The sequence below is a fragment of the Gorilla gorilla genome, chromosome 13, assembly GCF_029281585.2.
Source record: "Gorilla gorilla gorilla isolate KB3781 chromosome 13, NHGRI_mGorGor1-v2.1_pri, whole genome shotgun sequence".
Lineage (NCBI taxonomy): Eukaryota > Metazoa > Chordata > Mammalia > Primates > Hominidae > Gorilla > Gorilla gorilla.
The window spans coordinates 109228836-109249879 of NC_073237.2; the positions used below are offsets into that span (position 1 = coordinate 109228836).

Consider the following 21044-nt stretch of genomic DNA (forward strand, 5'->3'; position numbering starts at 1 on the left):
GTATCACCAGTGGAGGCTGGAAAATAGCAAAGATGGCTGCCTGCTCCTTCCTCTGGGATTTCTGTCTCAGAGGGGCACCAACCTAAGGCCAACAGGAATGCTCCTGTATACAGTGTCTGGTGACCTCTGTTGGGGAGATCTCCCCAGTCAGGAGGCATGGGATCCAGGACCCACCTAACAAATCACTCTAGCTGCCCCTTGGCAGAGGAGGTGTGCTATGCTGGGTGGAATCCCACTCGTCCAGACTGCCCGGATTCCTCAGAGCCAGCAGGGGGAAAAGACTAATTCTGTTGATCCATGGAGACCACAGCCACCCCTCCCCACAAGAGCTCAGTCTCAGAGAGATCAGAGTTCTGTTTCTGAACTCCTGGCAGGAAATGCTGAAGTTCCTGCAGGGAGGCCCCACCCAGTGAGGAGGATTGATCAGGGCCTGGCCTAAAGAGACAGTCTGGTCATAACCTTTTATAGCTGCTGTGCTGTGCTGTGGGCAATTCCTCCTGGGTCCAAACTACCCAGTCTCCCCAGCACTGGCAGGGGAAAAATGGCAGATTGGAGCTGCAGTGATGGCTGCCACTCCTCCTACCAGGAACTCAAGTCATCTTAGGCAGCAGGAAGCCACAGTGATGGTGGCCACTCCTTCCCACAGGAACTCAGCAGCCTTAGGCAGTCTCCAGCCTAGTGGCTGCTGAGAATCTGCACAGCTCTGTGGTAGGCTCTCTCCAGCCTTGTGGCTACACACCAAGGCCCTGGTGGTGTGGGCTCACGAAGGGGATCTCCTGATCTGTGGGTTGCACAGATCCATGGAAAAAGTGTGGTTTCCTGGGCAGGGTAGCACAATCACTCACTGCCTCCCTTGGCTGCAGGTGGTAGCTCCCTTTGCCTTGTGTGGCTTCCAGGTGGGCTGTCACACCACCCTGCTTTTCCTCACTCTCCGTGCTTTTCCTCACTCTCCATGGGTCATGCCAATTGCCTAGTAAGTCCCAGTAGGAGAACCTGGATACCTCAGTCACCAGTGCAGGATTCACTCGCTGTTTTCATTCTTCTCAGTGGGAGCCTCTGCAGCTGTTTCTTGTGAATTATATCTTAATAGAGATGTCATTTTAAAAATTCCATTTATATTGATTCAATTAAATTTACAAATCAAAGATAAATTAAATACAAACTGGCATCTTTACATTATTTTTCCAATTTTTCCCAATCAGTTCTTTTCATTTATTATAATATTCTATATTTTTAAGAAAAGGTTTATTCCCTAATCACATCTTGGATTTTTTAAATTCCTGGTATTTTTAGATTGTCAAAATTGTAAATGTCACTTCTTTCTACTACCTTTTCTATTTCTCCTACTTTTTTATTAGTATATTGTTTTATACATATATCATTTTAGTAGTTCTAATTGGATTTTCTAATACTGAATGTATTTCAAATTATGACAGTTTTTCTCTTCCTTTAAATTATTGCTATCTTTTTTCTCTAATTGGATTACCTGGGATCTTTAGCATAATATTGACTAATAATGGTGGCATCAAACATCATTTATCTCATTCCTGTCTCGGTAAGAATGCTTTGGGTTATTCATGGTTTTTCTTGTAGGTTTATAGTAAACAGCCCATGATGGTTAATTTTATGTGTCAACTTGATGGTCCAAATATGTGGTGCTCAGATATTTGAATAAACATTTTTTCTAGGTGTCTTTGAATGTGTTTCAAAGAAGAGGTTAACATTTGAACCAGTAGACTAAGTAAAGCAGATTTCCCTATTCAATGTGGCTGTAGACCTCATCCAATCCATTGTAGGCCCAAATAGAATAAAAGGCTGAGTAAGAGACTTCTCTCCCTGCCTGTCTTCAAACTGGGACACTGGTCTTCTGCCTGCCTGCAGACTCAGACTGGAACTTACACCTTCAGTTTTCCTGCCCTTCAGAAGACTCAGGCCTGCAAACTCAAGACTAGAACTTTACCATCGGCTCTCCTGAGTCTCCAGCTTGCTGACTGCAGATCTTGGGCTTCTTATCATCCATTAATGTCCATGCACATCTCCTTCCTTCCTTTCTCTCTTCCTTCCTTCTTTCCCTCTCTCTTCCTTCCTCCCTGCCTTTCTCTCCCTTTCCTCCCTTCCTTCCTTTCTCTCTCTCTCTTTCCTACTTTCCTCTCTCTCTCCATTCCTTCTCTTCCTTCTCTCTTTCTTCTCTCTCTGGAGAACACACACTAATACATGCTCATCATCAATATACAATATAAGGAATTTTCTTTCTAACTTTAAAAAAAGTCACCAATGTATATAGAATTTTATTAAATGATTTTTACAGCATCTATTAAGATAGGTTTTTGTTTATTAATGTAGATTTCTATTTTTGAAATAGTCTAGAAGTTCTAAAATAACCCTTAGTACTGATTTTACTAAACTGCTAGATTTCTTAATGATTGACTTCGAGTATTTAAGTTTCCTTCCATATATATTTATAATCATTTTCTTACTCTTGGATTTTTTGTCCTTTTCCCATCATTCCTACTTGCTAGAAGTTTGTCTATTGCCTTATGAAATCTACCTTTTGTAACTATTTCATTGAGGTGTGGTTTTATCTTTATTAAAGCATTTACTTTCTTTTCTTTGGATTTATATTATTCTTTTTCCTTTCTGAATTCAATGTATAATTTTTGTTCTAGTTTTATTGTCTTCTAATAATCACGTTTTTTTCCTGTACAGATTTATTCTTTAACTCCAAAATTACTTAGAAATTTATTTTAAATTTCTAAATCATGTTGGAGTGCTACTTTTAGTTGTTTTCATTTATATTTTTATTGCATTGCACTGAAAAAAAATTAGGGAGGGCCTGAATATTTCCCTCTGAGAATTTATTGCAATTTTCTTTGTAACCATATATGTAGTCCATTAAAAATATTACATAAATCTTAGAAAATAATGCATAGTATCTTTGTGGAAGAAAACATTATTTGTCTATGGCTATTAATGAAATCTGTCAATTTTATTTTCAAACCCTCTATAAAAGTGTTTCTTGAATGCTGAAATATAACATAGGACTTAATAAACAAAAAAGGGATTATATACAGAGTGAACAATTTTCCTTATCTTACTAAGATTTCTGTGTAATTCAAAAGGTTTTTTTATAAGCAAATATATACATTTTAATAAATTATCTCTGAAAATAACTTTCTAAATGTTTTTAAAAAACAAACCTCAGTTTTGGATGAACACTTCCATTATAACTTTCTCTTTCAATAACACCTTTTTTAGATTATAAGCATAGTCCTTCTTCTCAGTACAAATAGCATATTAAGTAAATGAGTGTTTTGCCTAAGATTTTCCTCACATAACAATCCTAGGGTTGCTTGAACTGTGAGTGCTCAGGTGTAAACAATAACCTACGACTGACTGCAGGCTTTCCCACACTCATTACTCTGCTAAGGTTTCCTTTCTGAAATGAGTTTTCTGATGTCGAATTAAGGATGTACTATGACAAAAGACATCACCACACTTAGTACATTGATAGGGTCTTTCCCTTGTATGTATTCGCTTATGTTTCGTTAGAGCTGAGCTTAAGCTGAAGAATTTCCCACATTCATTACACTGGTAGGGTTTCTCTCCTGTATGCGTCCTCTGATGTCGAATTAGTGAGGTTCTAAAGCAAAACAGTTTCTGACATTCATTACATCGATAGGGTTTCACACCAGAATGAATTTTTAGATGTTCAGTAAGGTGTGTACTTCGACTGAAGGTTTTTCCACATTCTTTACAAACATAAGGTTTCTCTCCAGTATGAGTTCTCTGGTGTTCAGTAAGATGTGCACTCCGATTGAAGGCCTTTCCACATGCATTACACTCATAGGGTTTTTCTCCAGTATGAATTCTTTGATGTTGAATGAAGGCTGGGGTATGGCTGAAAGCTTTCCCACATTCATTACATTCATATGGTTTCTCTCCTGTGTGGGTTCTCTGATGTCGGATTAGTGATGTACTGTGGCAAAAAACTTTCCGACATTCCTTACACTGGTAGGATTTTTCCTCAGAATGAATTCCCTGATGTTCAATTAGGTGTGTGCTGCGGCTGAAGGTTTTTCCACATTCAGTACATTCATACGGTTTCTTTCCAGTATGAATTCTATGATGTTGAGTAAGGGCAGAGATATGGCTGAAAGCTTTCCCACATTCATTACAAGGATAGGGTTTTTCTCCAGTATGGATTCTCTCATGATTTCTAAGGGATGACCTATGACTAAAGGTTTTTTCACATTCATTACACTCATAAGGTTTCTCCCCAGTATGGACTCTTTGATGCTGAATAAGATTAGTGCTCTGACTAAAAGCTTTCCCACATTCATTACATTCATAAGGTTTCTCTCCAGTATGTATTCTTTGATGTTGAATAAGATTAGTGTTCCGGGTAAAGGACTTACCACATATTTTACATTCATAAGGTTTCTCTCCAATATGTGTTTTCTGATGCTGGGTCAGGGATGCAATACAAGTGTAGCCTTTCCCACATTCAGTACAGAGATATGGGTTCGCTGTCATATAAATTTTCTCAGATTCCATCAGTACTGAACTATGGCTTTACATTTATTTATTTTTTCATTTTTGTGGGTATGTAATAGGTGTTGGCTTTTCATTTATTTCCAGAATAAGTAAAGTTTGAGATACAAATGCATCCTTTCTTATATCTAATAAATTATTTTTCATTCATGAGTTTCTTTTGAAAAAATCCACTACAGCAGAATTATGCTTCAGGTTCCTACCATTGATGTCATAGGTACAGTAGTCCTGCCTTATCCACGGTTCCACTTTCCATGGTTTCAGTTATCCATGGGCAACTGTGGTCAAAAATATTATATGGAAAATTCCAGAAATAAACAATTCATAACTTTTAAATGGTGTGGTTTTCTGAGTACTGTGATGAAATCTTGTGTGATCTGCTCTGTCCTGCCTGGGCTGTGAATCATTTCTTTGTCCGGTGTATCTACACTCTATGTACTACCCACCCATTTGTCATTTAGTAGCTCATCCTAAGAACCTGGTTAGGGTTTGGTACATCAGTGATTTCAGGCATTCTCTGTGGGTCTTGAAATGTATCCCCCATGAATAAGTGGGGACTACTGTACGAGGTCTTTTTCTTATAAAAACTCTCAGTTGTTTAAAAAGCTTTGGTCTTTGATTAAATGTTTCCTCAAAGTTGTTATATTCATGATCATCCTTTGGACTCACTTTTTCTTGTAATCTGGATATACTGGTGTTTCTCAAACTGGTCATCAAATTCGAGTTCTTCTAATGTGAAGTATTAGGAACCATCATTTGAAAAAAAATTCTAACATCATGTGATGACATTATTTTGTTTTTCAGAAATTCTCTGCTTTGGAGTGGATGCTCTGACTTTGGATATAGTATCCAGGATTAAGTAGAAGATATTATCTCTTTCCTCTGAAATACAAAGGCAGAAAACAAGGCTCATTCATCAGTTACAGAAAATAAAATAGTGCTATGATAAAATGTAAAGTTTTTCAATATAAGTGCTGATTAATAGGGAAGTTTAAAGGTGAAATGGAACAATATATATGTCTGGAAAACACTGTTTCTCTACTCACAACATTTCTGACAAATTGTATAGCCACAGCCTATTCTTCTCTATAATTCATACTTAACACACTTCTGTGTGCAAATGTGTGGGGTTTTTTCCATTCTGACCAATTCTCCAACTCTCTGGACACCAACTAGATATCCTACAATTTACTCTAATTCCAACACTACCTACCTGGAGTAAGCATCATATCCCTCAAGTTAAAGGGCTCAGTCCCACAAGACTGCCTCCACTTCAGATGATAATCACAAGCTGGTCCTCCCATACTTCTGACCAACTGGCTACAAGTTGAGGGTTCCTATAACCCCTCCTTCTCTGGTTCAATAATTTGCTAGAATGGCTCACAGAACTCAGGAAAACACTTTACTTACATTTACCAGTTTATTATAAAGGATACAATTCAGGAAAAGCCATTCAGGAAGAGATGCACAGGGCAAGGTGGGCAGAAGGGAAAGGGGTATAGAGCTTCCACATCATCTCTGGGCATGCTACACTTCCAGCACCTTGATGTGTAGACCAATCTAGAAGCTCATCAAATATCACTATTTCAGAATTTGTATAGAGCTTAATCTCCATCCCCATACCTTCCTTCCCAGAGGTTAGTGGGTGGAGTTGAAAGTTATAACCCTCTAGTTGCTTGGTCTTTTTAGTGATCAGATCCACTATTGAGGCTATCTAGGGGCCCTACCCTATTTCACCTCATCCATATAAACTCAAGTACGATTTTTTAAAAAGGTGTATTATGAGCAACAAAAGATATTCCTATCACTCAGGAAATTTGGAGGGCTTTCAAAGCTCTGTGACAAGAATTGGAAACAAAGACCAGATATGTTTTGTATGATATCACAATAGGTGTGATAAAAGAAATGGTAGCTTTGAGACAAAGTGCATAATAAAATCAAGGGTAAAGATTCAGTAAAATAAATGTTGTGAATAAAAGACAATGAAACTAATTCAAATGTATGTATGTTTTTGGAAACCAGAGGCAAAAAACCAGAAAAGTGAAATGGGATCAGATAATAAAAAACTCTCACACTTTATACAGAGAAATTCAATGTCATCTAGCAGGAGACAGGAAAACTGAAGTTTTCTTTCAGAACATTAACAGGATAAATATATCTTAGATGTGATGTTTCAGATTAAAAGCTTTTTAATTCTGTCTAAAATGAATAAAAGAACAATGGTCAAACTTAGTAAGAAAGCATAATATGAAAGATATGAGCCTGGATTGGGAGAATACTAGTAAGAACTTGGTGTAAGTGTAGATGAGACATAAAAAAGAAGAAACAAAAAATGCTGAAATAGATTATAGGGAATTTTTACAAAACAAGATTCATAAAGATACAATGTTTTCTAGCCAAGGAGGCTGGAAGAATAGTGGTACTAATGATAAAGAAAGAGAGGCTACCCAGGGAAAGTTGGTGATTTTGCTTTCACCATATTGAGGTTAAAGTGTTTTAAAGTGAAGTAGGACATTCTAATGGAGATAAACTCTAAGCAGGGGAATATATGGGGATAGAATATAAGTGAAACACTTAAGTTGAAAAAATATATAAGACAGTTAACACGGAAGGACTATTTGAGGATATCAGAATGCACTAATTTTTTGAGATAAAAATAAACAAGTAAAAAATAAACCATAAAGGCACATGCATTTACGTTAGGGAGCAAGTGAAGTTAACAAAAAAGCATTTGGAAAGAGATTAGAATGGAAAAGAATCTGGTGATGTCACACAAGGTAAAACAAAATACCAAACACAGCAGAAAGTCTGAACACAGAAAGGACTAAGAACAGGTTGCTATAAAGAAAGAATTCAAGAATCTCTTCAAAATAATTTTAGCAGAAGACAAGAATCTAACTCCAAAGATTAAAAGAGAATAGGAACTTAGGATATTAGCTACAAGTCTGAAATATTTGGTAATGACAGAATAATTTTGAAAGGCAGATAAAAAATTTTTAGGCAACATGTTATTTTAAAAGCAAGAAAACCTTTTTAATGTCTGAAAGTAGAAGGAAAGGAGCTGGTGAACGGGAGAGAATGAATCATAAAACAGTCATTAAATCAGGCCCTAAAACAAGTAGAAAATAATGGAATCTGATGTATAGAATGGAAAGATTAACAATGGAAGGGGCCAATCTTCCTCTGAGATCAAGAGATATGTGAGAAGATAGATAAAGGTATATAGAAATGAAGTTGCTGTTGCTTCTACTAGATGAATGCAGGTTTTTAAAATACAGACGAGGGGCTCTGCATAGAGGACCCTAACCACCATTTCAAAAGCTATCTCCTAGTACCACTATTGTTAATAGCACCACCATAATGGATAAATGGACTCTTATTTACAAGGATTCCTGTCTTCTTGGTTGTTTTAGTTATCTGATTCTTTCCTGGCTGATATTTTGTGACATTTCTCCATTTTTCCTTTGTTATCTATTTATATGGTTCTTAGTTGGAAGATAATATCGATGGATCCTAGAGTTATGTCCTAAGTAGTCTTCAGGAATTCTGCGATAGAGAAATGTTGATACTTCTAAGGTAACAAAGTAAGACTATCTATTTACAAAGTTTTAAAGAAAAGGACTATCATCTGTTTAGTACAGAAATATCTTGTCTCTGGTCCCTAAACTCAAAGCTCAGTCTCAGATGAACACCTGTAAATCTCATCATCCTACATATTTTGGCATTGGAGAAACTGTACTCACCCAATGAGATGAGGCTGTAACAGTTTTTGAAGATCACATCCATGTGCCATGTCTCTGACATCTTCCAATGCCACGGGTTCCTAAAACATCAAACAAGTACCTGCTCATTAAAGGATCAGTCCTGCAGACATTTACGAAAGAAACAGTAAAGCTAACAATTAAAAATGACAAAGTGGAGGACTATTAAGTTGTTCGAAAAGGATTCAGAGTTCTAGGTTCAAGAGTGGCCAAAAGTTTATTATTTGATGTCTACTACTTGTTTAGGATATACAGAAGCAATACGGAAGTTTCCCTATAAAGACACCTAAAACAATAATGGTAATTTAAAAAGCTAAGAAAATATTGCAGCCAATAGAAGCCTAAGGAGAAAATATAACTAAATGTAACATGGTATCTTGAATGAGATCAGAGAGGAGAAAAATGACACTACATAAATACTAAAAAAATTTTAATGAAATACTACAGTTAATAATAATGTACCAACCTTGGCTAACTGTGACAAATGTACCAAACTAACATAAGATGTTGACAGTAGGGAAAACTGGCTATGGGGATGTGGGAACTCTCTGTAATATATTTGTAAATTTTATGCAAATCTAAAACTATTCTAAAATAAGTTTATTAATAAAAGCAAAAGATACCTTATTTTTAAGTAAATCTCCTATTTATTTCAACTATTTTCTTACAGCTTGTTTTTCTTTTAATCATCATTTAGCCATGTGCTATATTCTAAATGAATCTCCCAAAAGCCACAGGTTGAAACTTAATTGCCAATGCGATAATATTAAGAGGTGGAGGCCTTCGGGAGGCGATTAAGTCATGAGTGTAAAGCCTTCATGGAAGGGATTAAGGACCTTATAAAAAGGCTTGAGGGGGAGTGGGTTTGTTCCCTTCCATGCAGTGTTCACTGCAACAAGGCACTATCCTGAAGCATAGACTGAGCCTTCACTAGACAACAAACCTGTTGGCACCATGATCTTGAACTTCAAGCCTCCAGAACTGTGATAAATAAATTTCTGTTCTTTATAAATTGCCCTGTCTCAGGTATTTTGCTATAGCAGCACAAACTAAGACACCTTGTGATATGATTTTGCTGTGTCCCCACCCAAATCTCACCTGGAATTGTCCCCACACGTCAAGGATTGGGCCAGGTGGAGATAACTGAATCATGGGCGCAGTTTCCCCCATACTGTTCTCATGGTAGTGAATAACTCTTATGAGATCTGATGGTTTTATAAATGGGAGTTCCTCTGCCTGCATAAGCTCTCTCTTGCCCACCACCATGTAAGAAGTCCCTTTGCTCTTCCTTTGTCTTCTGCCATGATTATGAGGCCTTCCCAGCTTGCTGAACTGTGAGTCCATTAAACCTCTTTCCTTTATAAATTACCCAGTCTTGGCTATGTTTTTATTAGCAGCATGAGAATGGACTAATACACCTTGTTTTATGTTTTACTTCCTGATGATGCAGTTTATGTAGTCCTTTTCATATATCGGATATTCAATAAAAGCTTATCTCTTAAAAATGAGTATAGGGGCTTATGTGACTTAAGCGGTCTAACATATAAGTGGAGTCTCAAAAAAAAAAAAAAAATGGAAATGATGCTATATTTAAGGGAATAAGGATAGATTTTTCCCAACCAATGACACAGATTCCACTGCCCTCAAACCATAAGCAAGCTAAATACAAAGAAAGCTACACCCAGGAATAGAATAGTCAAACTCCCGAAAATCACAGAAAAGGAGAACAATCTTAAAAGTAATATAACAAAAGGGCAGAGTAACTTCAAAGCAGAAACAATAAGACTGCTGACTCCTCAGCAGTTCAAGAGAATCAACTGAAAAGCCATGTTTCTGGATGAGAAGACTTAATATTGTAAAGATGTCAATTCTCCCCTGTTGTGGGTTGAATTGTGTCCCTCCAAAAAAGGTATGTTGTAATCCTAACCTCAGTACCTCAGAATGTGACCTTATTTGGAAACAGGATCACTGCAGATGTAATTAGTTAAGGTGAGTTCACACTGGAATGGGGTGGGCTCCTAATCCAGTATGGCTGGTGCCCTTTTAAGAAGACGGTCACGGGAAGACCCACAGACACACACACAGAAAGTCATGTGATGAAAGAGCAGAGAACAGAGTTACGCAGCTGCAAGCTGAGGAATACCAAAGATTTCCTGAACCACCTGAAGCTAGGAAGAAGCAAAGAATGATTTTCCTACAGGTTTCAGAGGCAGGATGACCTTGCTGACAGCTTGATTTTGGAATTCTAGCCTCAGAACTGTGAGATAATAAATTTATATTGTTTTAAGTTACCCAATTTGTGGCACATTGCTAGGGCAGTGCTAGGAGACAAATGCATACTCCAACTTAACTGACTAAACTTTAGCTAAGAACTAAATGTTTGTGTCCTCTCAAAATTCATATGTTGAAATTTTAACCCCTGAGGTGACAGTATTAGGTAAGGCCTTTGGGAGGTAATTAGGTCATGATGATGGAGGCCTCACCAACGGGATTAGTGCCCTTATAAGAGGAAACATGAGAGAAGTGATCTTTCTCTTTGCCATGTGAGGAAACAATAAGATGGCCATCTGTAAACCAGGAAGAGGGCTTTCAACAAGAACCTGACAATGATGGCACTCTGATTTTGGATTTCCAGACTCCAGAACTACGAGAAAGAAATGTTTGTTGTTTAAGCCACCCAGTCTACAGTATTCTGTTACAGTAGCCCAAACTGTCTAAAACACCCATATAATACATGAAAAAAGACAAGGATTGAGGGTGGGGATTTGCCCATACTAGATATCCAAACATATTCTATAGCTACATTAATTTTAAAACAGGGTGGTAGTGGCACAGGGATAGACTGAAAGAATAATAAAACTGAGTCTAGAAATAGGCCCTTTATTTTGTGGCGATTTAATATATGATAAAGGTAGCATTTCAAATTATTTGAGGAAGGATAAAAATTTAATAAATAATCTTAGGACAACTGGTTTATCCACTTAGGGAAAAAATAAATTCAAAGCTGCTGCCTTATGAAAAATAATTATAGGTGAATTAAAAACTTAAACATAAAACTAGAACTATAAAAGAGCCAGGAAAACTATTGCAAGAATATTTTTTATAATCTTGCAATGGGGAAATCCTTAATAAAATATAAAATCTAGAGGCTATATAGAAAAAGATTCACAGATTTGACTATACAAACATAGAAGGCAATCAACTAAAAGACAAAAGACATATTGGGAGTAAATATTTGCAACTAATAAAGCAAAAAGGACCATTTTCTGTATTATATATAGTTTCTACAAATCAAATAGGAAAAATGTATAATGCAATACAAATCTGGGCAAAAGATATGAATAGGAAATTCACAAAAGAAATACAAATGATCAATATACAAAAAGATTTTCAAGCTCAATTCTAATCCCAGAAATACAAATTAAGATATCAATTTTCATTCATCAGATTGGCAAAAATGTTAAAAACAGGCAGTATTCAGTACTGTTTTAAGTATTGGGAAAATGGCTGCTCTCATATACTCTTAGTGGAAAAGGTTTATTTATTTGTATTTACTTATTATAAAGTCACATTACAATCAGACCAGGTTCATGACAAATTACCTTTGAGTCATAAACATTGTTAATAATAGTTATATTACCTGCAAAAATGAACTCACAGAACCTTGTACTTTTCCTCTCACTACATCATTACATTCATTGTACGTCAATATTCTACTTCCAATGTCTGTCTGCCTTCCTAGACTATTAGCTTCTTGAGAACAGGACAGTCCTTTTCTGTCCTGACAGTTACTCTTCTGTCCTCAGTGCCACCCACAGAACCTGGTATTCACTATGCATCCAGTAAATATTACTTGAATGAGTGCATGAATAGACTTCTCTTGATTCCCAATTCTGTAGTCTTTGTATCTGAGATAGGAATTCAGCAGGACTAGTTTACAAGACAATGAGTCATATGACACCACTGGTAAGACAGGAGAAAGTAAACAGGTAACAAGATCCTGCCAATAAGAGGCATACAGTAAAGAAACCAGCTTATTTCTCTAAAAGTTCAAGCATGAAAAATTAAAAAAAAAAAACAGCCTAAACCAGCTAGAATCAAGATGACAACAAAAGCGACCTTCCCTGCTCATTATACACTAATTATAATATATTAGCATGCTAAAAAACATGCCCACCAGAGCCATGACAGTTTACAATTGCCATGGCAATGCCCAAAGTTACCCTGTATGGTTTGGACAGGGAAACCCCCAGTTCCAGGAGCACCCCCTCTTCCCAGAAAACTCACGAGTAATCGACCCCTTGTTTAGCATATAATCATAAAATAGCCAGCTAACAACCCCTGCTCCCCATGCTACTATACATATGGGGTGGCCCTGCTCTGCCTATGGAGTAGCCACCCTTTTATTTTACTTTTTAATAAACTTGCTTACACTTTACTCTGTCGGCTTGCTCTGGAATTCTTTCCTGCACAAAGCCAAGACCCCACTTGGCCTCCCAGGCTAAGCCTCAGTTTTGGAGTTCACCTTGTGATATATCTGTAACATGCTTCTAGTTAAACCTGCTATCTTAAAGAAGTAGGATTCAAGTCATTAGTGTTTTTCCTGTATCAACAGTCCATGAATCTGTCCAAATTACCTTATTGCCATATAAACTTCAGAATTTGATAGGATTTGGGTTCCCAAAATACCATCTAATCTGTCTCTCTTCTTCTACAGCTAAGCCATTACTAACTATATTTTTCAAATCAAAATTTATTGAATACCTTCTAACTGCAAAGTAAGGTTAATGCTTCTTGTAGCTAGATTTTATCTTTCTGAGCAAAGACTATGGTCATTTAAAAAAAAAAAAAAATCTTGGCTGGGCACAGTGGCTCATGCCTGTAATCCCAGCATTTTGGGAAGCTGAGGCAGGCAGATCACGAGGTCAGGAGTTCAACACCAGCCTGTGCAATATGGTGAAACCCTGTCTCTACTAAAAATACAAAAATTAGCCGGGCGTGGTGGTTCGTGTCTGTAGTCCTAGCTACTCAGGAGGCTGAGGCAGGAGAATCGCTTGAAACTGGGAGGCAGAGGTTGCAGTGAGCTGAGATCATGCCACTGCACTCCAGCCTGGGCAACAGAGCAAGACTCCGTCTCAAAAGAAAAAAATCTCCATGTACTTAGTAGGGTACCCCTGACAGGGTAGATGTTTTAATGAACACGTGACGATTAATGTTCTGCAAGCTATTTATTCTTTCATCAGTTTAGTTTCAGCAGCCTGCCTGTCAGAATTCTAAACTACACTTCTGCTAGTATTGCTGAATCTGTGAGGTTTCTGGGTCACAGTAGCCAGATAGAACTCATGACTAACTCCCCAAAATATGACTGTAGACCCTGTCTTACCTACTTCTTAGTACACTGGTGACCTGACAGTTGTTATTAAAAAACCCTGTGGTTACTATGTTCTCAACTCATAATGATCCCTGTAATCAGCCAGGCAAAATTAGCTGTGAGTATCCTAATCTTTGCCACATCCCTCAGGCCATCCAACTGTGAGTTCCTTTCTCTTTCAAGGCTGACTCTGATGTTGTTAGAACAGTAAAGACAGAAAATAAAAACAAGTGCCAGATGCTAGAGCTTCTTGCTGTCTAAACCTCACAAATGATGTCATAATGTCAGTGCATTTGAGTTAGAAAGAGGTTCAGGAAACATTAAGGCAAATTTCTTCAGTTTGCTCAGGACACATCTCAAGCCAACGGTAATGAACTGACTTGCCTAAGGTCACCCAATTAACCACTGGCAGAGCTAGGACTATAGTCTCTCCCCTATTCTCGACTTCAGCATTATTTCTCTCCATTTAAAAATGGTCCAAACACTATTTCTGAAAAGAATGAAAAGGAGAAAAATTTCAAATTATTAGTCAAATTCATAGAGGGAAAAATTTTTCTGCATCACCGGGTCAGAATTTTGTACAAAGATTTTCCTGAAAGGGCAATGAGCCATTCAAATCACCCTGAGTCTTTCTAAAGACATAAATTCTTCATAAATTAAAATTTTAATGATTATCATAAGAATGTATTAGTTTTTAATCAGGTAGTTAAGTGTAAACATTTTAAGTTGAAAGCCTCATGTTTACACATGCAAATTACTGCCTATAAAGCATATTCTCTTTAATTTACTAATGACACAAGAAAATGTACAAAACTGAAGTGAAATCAAGACACATGTGAATGGCCTAAACTCAAATAGAAAATACAGATACCAGGGCTTTGAGAATTGGCTAAGATGTCCTTTTTTAACATTCTAAGTAATGAAACTGAAAATGAGACAAGGGTTTGGGAGGGAATGGTGCATAGAGTAACAGGAAGAAATATTTATGAAAAGGAAGGAAATCCTATGGATTTATGAATAGTTTTGATCCAATGGAATTACAGTTGAACTCTTTTAACAGAAGTTCCTTTCAACTCAGGAATGATAGAAACATTATGTATCTGTGGATTTCTCTCACAGTAAATTAAGTGTTGATGGATATTAGATCATTTATGATTTAAAAATCCAGCATTTTATTTGAATTTTTCTATTTTTCTGAAAAATTATGTCTATATAGCTAAATAAGCAAAATATATATAAATGACAAAACTATCAGGAATTTTGCCCAGTGATTGTCCCAGGCACTGTCCCGGGTGAGAGAAAGTGGGATCTAGTGCACTGGTAGAGGAGTTGGCCATAAATTAGAGTCCAGGCCATTTCTCCATAGTAACAGGAGGGAAGACAGGTTCCTTCCTGTTACTATGGAGTATAATGGGAATACTTCCTGGAAGGTTAGGGGATGTGGTGGTGAGAGCATTTGGAAGTTCTTTTCTAGTTCTCTTAGTGAAATAGGAAGCATGAGAGTGGAGATGGGGAGAGGAATTGGAAGTTTGGGGTGGATGAAGTGTTGGTTGGCTTAAAAAGTCAGACAATGAAGGAAATAGAAAAATCCATCTTTCACCTGGATGATTGCTTTAGCTTCCTAGCCAGTATCCATGTCTGACCTTGGTACCCTATACTCTATTCTCAACAGAGCATCCAAAATTGTTCCTTTAAACTAAGTCAAGTTATGTCACTTCTCTATTCAAAATCCTCCCATGAAAATTGGTAAATTATATGTAAATCTCAATAGAGCTGAATAAACAATGACACCGAACACCATCACCTCCTACGTTTTCTCTTCTCATTCAGCATAAGAGCCAAACTGGCTGTGGCCATACTAGCCTGTGTGCTGTGTGGTCTGCACGCATTACCTCTCTCATCTCAACTCCTACTGTGCTGCTATCACTCACCCCTCTCTGGCCACGTGGCCTTCCTGATGCTCCCACAAAGGTTAAGCACATCTGCACCTTGAGGCTTTGCATTTGCTGTTGCTTCTGCTGAGGAACTTAATCTCCCTAATCCCCCTCCCCTCCCCAAGTATCTACAAGGCTCATATTCCTTTTTTTTTTTTTTTTTTTTTTTGTTGGAGACAGAGTCTTGCTCTGTAGCCCAGGCTGGAATGCAGTGGCGTGATCTCGGCCCAATGCAATCTCCGCCTCCCAGGTTCAAGCAATTCTTCTGCCTCAGCCTCCTGAGTAGCTGGGACTACAGGCGTGTGCCGCCACGCCCAGCTAATTTTTGTATTTTTAGTAGAGACAGGGTTTCACCATGTTGGACAGGATGGTCTCAATCTCTTGACCTCGTGATCTGCCTGCCTCAGCCTCCCAAAGTGCTGGGATTACAGGCATGAGCCATCGCGCCCGGCCCATATTCTCATTTTCTATAATGTCATCTACCAGTGAAGCCTTCTCTCACTCCCCTATATTAAATAACAGCTGTCCTATGCCTTCCCTAGCCCCATTACTCTGGTATAGTTTCCTAATCACTATGAATGATGTTCAGTAGGTTAGGTGAATTAGTACATTTTTGAATTAATATTTTCAACTTACACATTTACTGGAATGTAACCTCATGCTCAGTTGAGGAACATCTGTGTTTACATTATTGTCTGTGTGCCCATCCAAGACTGTCAGTTCCACATAGGCAGGAACTTTGTGTTATTCACTGTTATATCCCAATGCTTAGCACATTAGCTGGCAAAAAGTAGGTGCTCAATGAATATTTATTCAGTGAGTGAAAGAAAGAAAATTTTCCCTCCCTCTGGACAGAGGTGATATTTCAGGAAATAAAAAATACAGCAGAGCTGCATTACAGACACACATGTATATTTTATTTGTACAAATCTGCCCAACAGGCTCAAGAAAGTATGTTATCTAAAGGTAAGAGTGAGATGGGAGAATCTCCTGTTTCCTCAGTCTCACTTCTCACAGCCCTCTCGTGAGCATCTTGCTATGCTGAGTTACTTTAATGTTTAAAGAACATAATTGGGGTACATTTATACATGTATATTATTGCATGGTTGTATACACATTACATGTGCATACACGTTATGAACTATTGTTCATAACAATGTATTCTTGAAAATTGCTATGAGAGCAGTTTAAGTGCTCTCACCACAAAAAATGAAAAGTACGTGAGGTGATGCACGTTCATTAGCTTGATTTAGCCATTCTACTATGTATACATATTTCAAAACAACATGTTACATATGATGAATATATACAATTTTTATTTGTCAGTTATAAAGAAAAATTAGGCCGGGTGCGGTGGCTCACACCTGTAATCCCAGCACTTTGGGAGGCTGAGGTGGGCAGATCACGAGGTCAGGAGTTTGAGACCAGGATGCCCAACATGGTGAAACCCCATCTCTACTAAAAATACAAAAATTAGCTGGGCGTGGTGGTGCACGCCTGTAATCCTAGCTACTCAGGAGGCTGAGGCAGGAGAATTGCTTGAACCCAGGAGGCAGAGGTTGCAGTGAGCCAAGATCGTGCACTGCCCTCCAGCCTGGGCAACTGGGCAAGACCTTGCCTCAAAAAAAAAAAAAAAAAAAAAAAATTGAAAGCAAATAATGAGCAATAAAAGAGATTATCAAGGGACATTTAATTGCATATGATTTTTCCACACTGCAAGATGGAACTTTAGAAATTAAACCCAGCTTAAGGTACAAATGCCTTGAAAAGTTTTGCTCACCAAAGACCATGTAGTCAGGGGCCAGTGGTCAGGTCCTTCTTCTTGATGCCATCTTATATAAGTAAGTAGAGACCTGAGAAAGCAGAGCTGAAAAAGGAAAGGGGCCCTGAGAAATCAGGATTGTCTTTAATGGGAAGCCTGTCTGACTACCTGGATATAACCCACACCCTCTGTAAAAATGTCAGAATGAATCTAGGAACAGATTCTTTCCCTGCAGAGTACAAAGTGAAAGGCCACTTATATTCCTATCTCTGGTCACTGGTCCAATCTGACAAACCAGAAACAGGGCTAACTTTATCCTCCCATGATGGGTGGCACCGAGTACACCAGCTCCCTCTTTGTTAACAATAATACTTGTAAAGCATATACAATTTTTCGAAGTGCATTCACAAATGCCATCTCAAAGAACAAACAATTGCTCTTCGTCGCCCGCAGAGTGTAGGGAATCAATTCCACAGTTCTTTATAGAAGAGACTTCAGAAATTTACCAGTAAAACGAAACAAGCTATCTCTAGAGAGGAGGTGAGTTTCTGAGGAAAGAGCAAGAACTGGATGTCGGGAAACCTAAATTCTAGTTGGCACTAAATACCTATATCACGGTTTTCTTGCAATTCCCAGGTCTACCTATCACCAAGGTCTGGGGTGGTTGCCCCTCCCCAGATAAACTGCTCCCCATCACAGTCAAAGCAAGGCCCAAAAGCTCTGAGCTCTGTTCTCATGACCCTCCAACCCAGAAGAGAACCCAAGCCCCTGACTGTTAAGGCTGGGATGAGCAGACAGGGCTTTGCCTCCTCCTCACCCCGAAGCGGAATGCTGGCCCAGGTAACCACCACCCCTCCACTGCAACGTGAATCAAATACCCAGCCTGACCTAATCGCCTTTCCTCCGCCCCCGGGCCCGGCCAATGCATTCTCAGGCCTCTCCCGACCCGCCCGAATGGTTGTGTTTGAAGCGGACCTCTCTCCCCACCTCCCACACGAGTGCAAGGGTCGGGAAAGAAAAAGCTCACCTGCTCCACGGAAAAATAAAGAGCACGGTCGGGCGATGTGGTTCCCAAGCCAGGAAGTACGCCTGCGCACGCGGCCGCCAGGAACTACATTTCCCAGCATCTTCTGCAAAGCGCCCTCTTGAGCTGCGTCTTTCACCGGTGTCTTTCTAATGCTTTGCGAGTTGCGAACGTGCGTCTTTTCCATCGTTGTTTACATGAAAAGAAGAAAAAAGAAAAAGATGTTTTCTTTTGCTATAAACAACTGTAAATCCAAAGAGATGCAAAGTTTGCGTTAACAACACCCCAGACACAAAAGTAATACCTATTCACTACATTAATAGATGATTTATAAATAACTGTTTATTCAACAGATAAAAAACCAAACTACCCAGATGGATTCATTGCAGAAATATTTATTAACGCAGTGATTAATATTTTTTAGCATTCTAAAAGTAAATCTCTGATTCATAGCTAGCTTCTTTGTTATGAGTGTGTGTTGAGGGGACGGTGGCGGAGAGGGTGGGGGCGGGCAGAGGCAGGGGGCAGAGAGAGAGACAGCGAGCAAGCACCAGAGAGATTCCATCCAAGAATGAGGTCATACTTTTGGGGTAAATTTTTTTCCAGCTTTTTTGTTTCTGTTAGGAACTTAGGTTGTGATCCCTTCAGTGCTACCAAAAATAGTATACTGATGAACATCCTTGTAGAGTAATCTGTTCACTCCTCCACATCTGTTCTTGACAAAAACGTCCAAAAAACGAATATAATGAAGAGGGAATATGTATATCTAACTTTTTTCCTAAACAAACGAATATAGATAGATAGATAGATAGATTGTAGATAACAGAGAATAGAGGTAAGGAAAAAGAAGAAAATTAGTCCGATAAAAGTTCACTCCAAGATACTTCCTATTATATATTTAAATATGTAATTTCTATGCATATATATACAAATTCTGTATAATTAGATATTCTCAAGTATAAAACTATACATACTTTAAAAAATTGGTTTATTGAGCTATGATTGATATAACTGTACACAGTTAATATACACAACTTGATGTGTTTGGAGATAAGTATATATACCTGTGAAACCATCAAGCCATCATGCCATCAATCCCATAAATTCATCTATCACTTCCAAAAGTTTCCACCCCTTTGGTCTTCCCCCACCTTTTGTGGTAAGAACACTTAATGTGAGATCTACCCTCTTTACTTATTTTTAAGTATATAATACACTATTGTGAATCATAGGCTCTTTATGGTAAGAAGACATCCAGATCTTATTTATTTTGTATAAATAAATACTGAAACTTTGTACTCTTTGACCAAAACCTGCCCATTTCTCCCTCACCAGCCCCTTCACCATTTTACTTTCTGTTTCTATGTATTTCCCTATTTTTGATTCCACATATAAGTGAGATCATGCAATATTTGTCTTTCTGTGCCTAACTTCTTTCACTTAGCATAATATCCTCCAGTTTCATCCATGGTGTCATAAATGACAGGATTTCATTATTAATAAGGCTGAATAATATTCCATTATATGTATATACCACATTTTCTTTACTTGTCCACCAATAGATATTTAGGTTGTTTCCATATCTTGGCTATTGTGAATACTGCTGCAATAAACGTGGAAGTGCAGACATCTCTTTGAGATCCAGATTTCCATTCCTCCGGATATATACCCAAAAGTGAGATTGCTGGATCAAAGGGTAATTCTATATTTAGAGGTACATTTATATTGATTTCCATAGTGGCTGGACCAATTTACATTCCTACTAATAGTACACAGGGTTTGTTTCCTCTACATCATCTGTTATGTATTTATTTTTATAATAGCTATTTTAACAGAAGTATGGTGATATCTCATTGTGGTTTTGATTTGCATTTCCCTAATTACTAGTGATACTGAGCACTTGTTCATATACCTGTTGGCTATTTGTATGTCTTCTTTGGAAAAATGACTATGCAGATGCTTCACCCAATTTTAATTGGGTTATTTGTTTTTTGCCATTGATGTGTAGGAATTCCTTTGTCAGGCAGATATTAACTCTCTGGATATTAACCTCTTATCAGATATATGGTCTGAAAATATTTTCTCCAAAAAATAAATTCTGTTGGTTGCTTTTTTATCTTTTTATTTTGTTGTTTCTTGCTGCGCAGGAGGGTTTTGGTTTTTTTTGTTTGTTTGTTTGTTTTTGGTTTTTTGATGGAGTCTCGCTCTGTCGCCCAGGCTGGAGTGCAGTGGCGTGATGATCTCAGCTCACTGCAACATCCACCTCCTGGTTTGAAGCGATTCTCCTGCCTCAGCCACCTGAGTAGCTGGGTTTGCAGGTACACGCCACCACGCCCGGCTAATTTTTGTATTTTTAGTAGAGATGGGGTTTCACCATGTTGGTCAAGCTGGTCTCAAACTCCTGACCTCGTGATCCACCCGCCTCAGCCTTTCAAAGTGCTGGGATTACAGGCGTGAGCCACTACACCCGGCCAGTGCAGGAGGTTTTTAGTTTGATGTAATCCCACTTGGTATAATCCCACTTTGGTGTCATATCCAATAAATCATTGGCCAGCACAATGTCTAGAATATTTTCCCCTATGTTTTTGTCTAAACGTTTTATTGCTTCAGGTTTTATGTTTAAGTCTTTAATCCATTTTGA

General features: G+C 38.1%; 1 protein-coding gene across 2 annotated transcripts in view; it reads right to left on the bottom strand.

The window, feature by feature from the left end:
- Positions 1-2838: 2838 nt before the first annotated feature.
- ZNF883 (zinc finger protein 883) overlaps positions 2839-21044 on the bottom strand; it is a 56724-nt gene continuing 38518 nt past the window's right edge. For both annotated transcript variants that reach the window (XM_055350431.2, XM_063696665.1), the window contains 4 exons: positions 18407-18581; positions 17398-17484; positions 8295-8374; positions 2839-5433 (listed from right to left, as the gene is read on the bottom strand). In XM_055350431.2, the coding sequence (XP_055206406.2) occupies positions 3415-4554 (1140 nt within the window). In that variant the 5' untranslated portion in view covers positions 4555-5433; positions 8295-8374; positions 17398-17484; positions 18407-18581 and the 3' untranslated portion in view covers positions 2839-3414. The remainder of the gene's footprint in view (positions 5434-8294; positions 8375-17397; positions 17485-18406; positions 18582-21044) is intronic.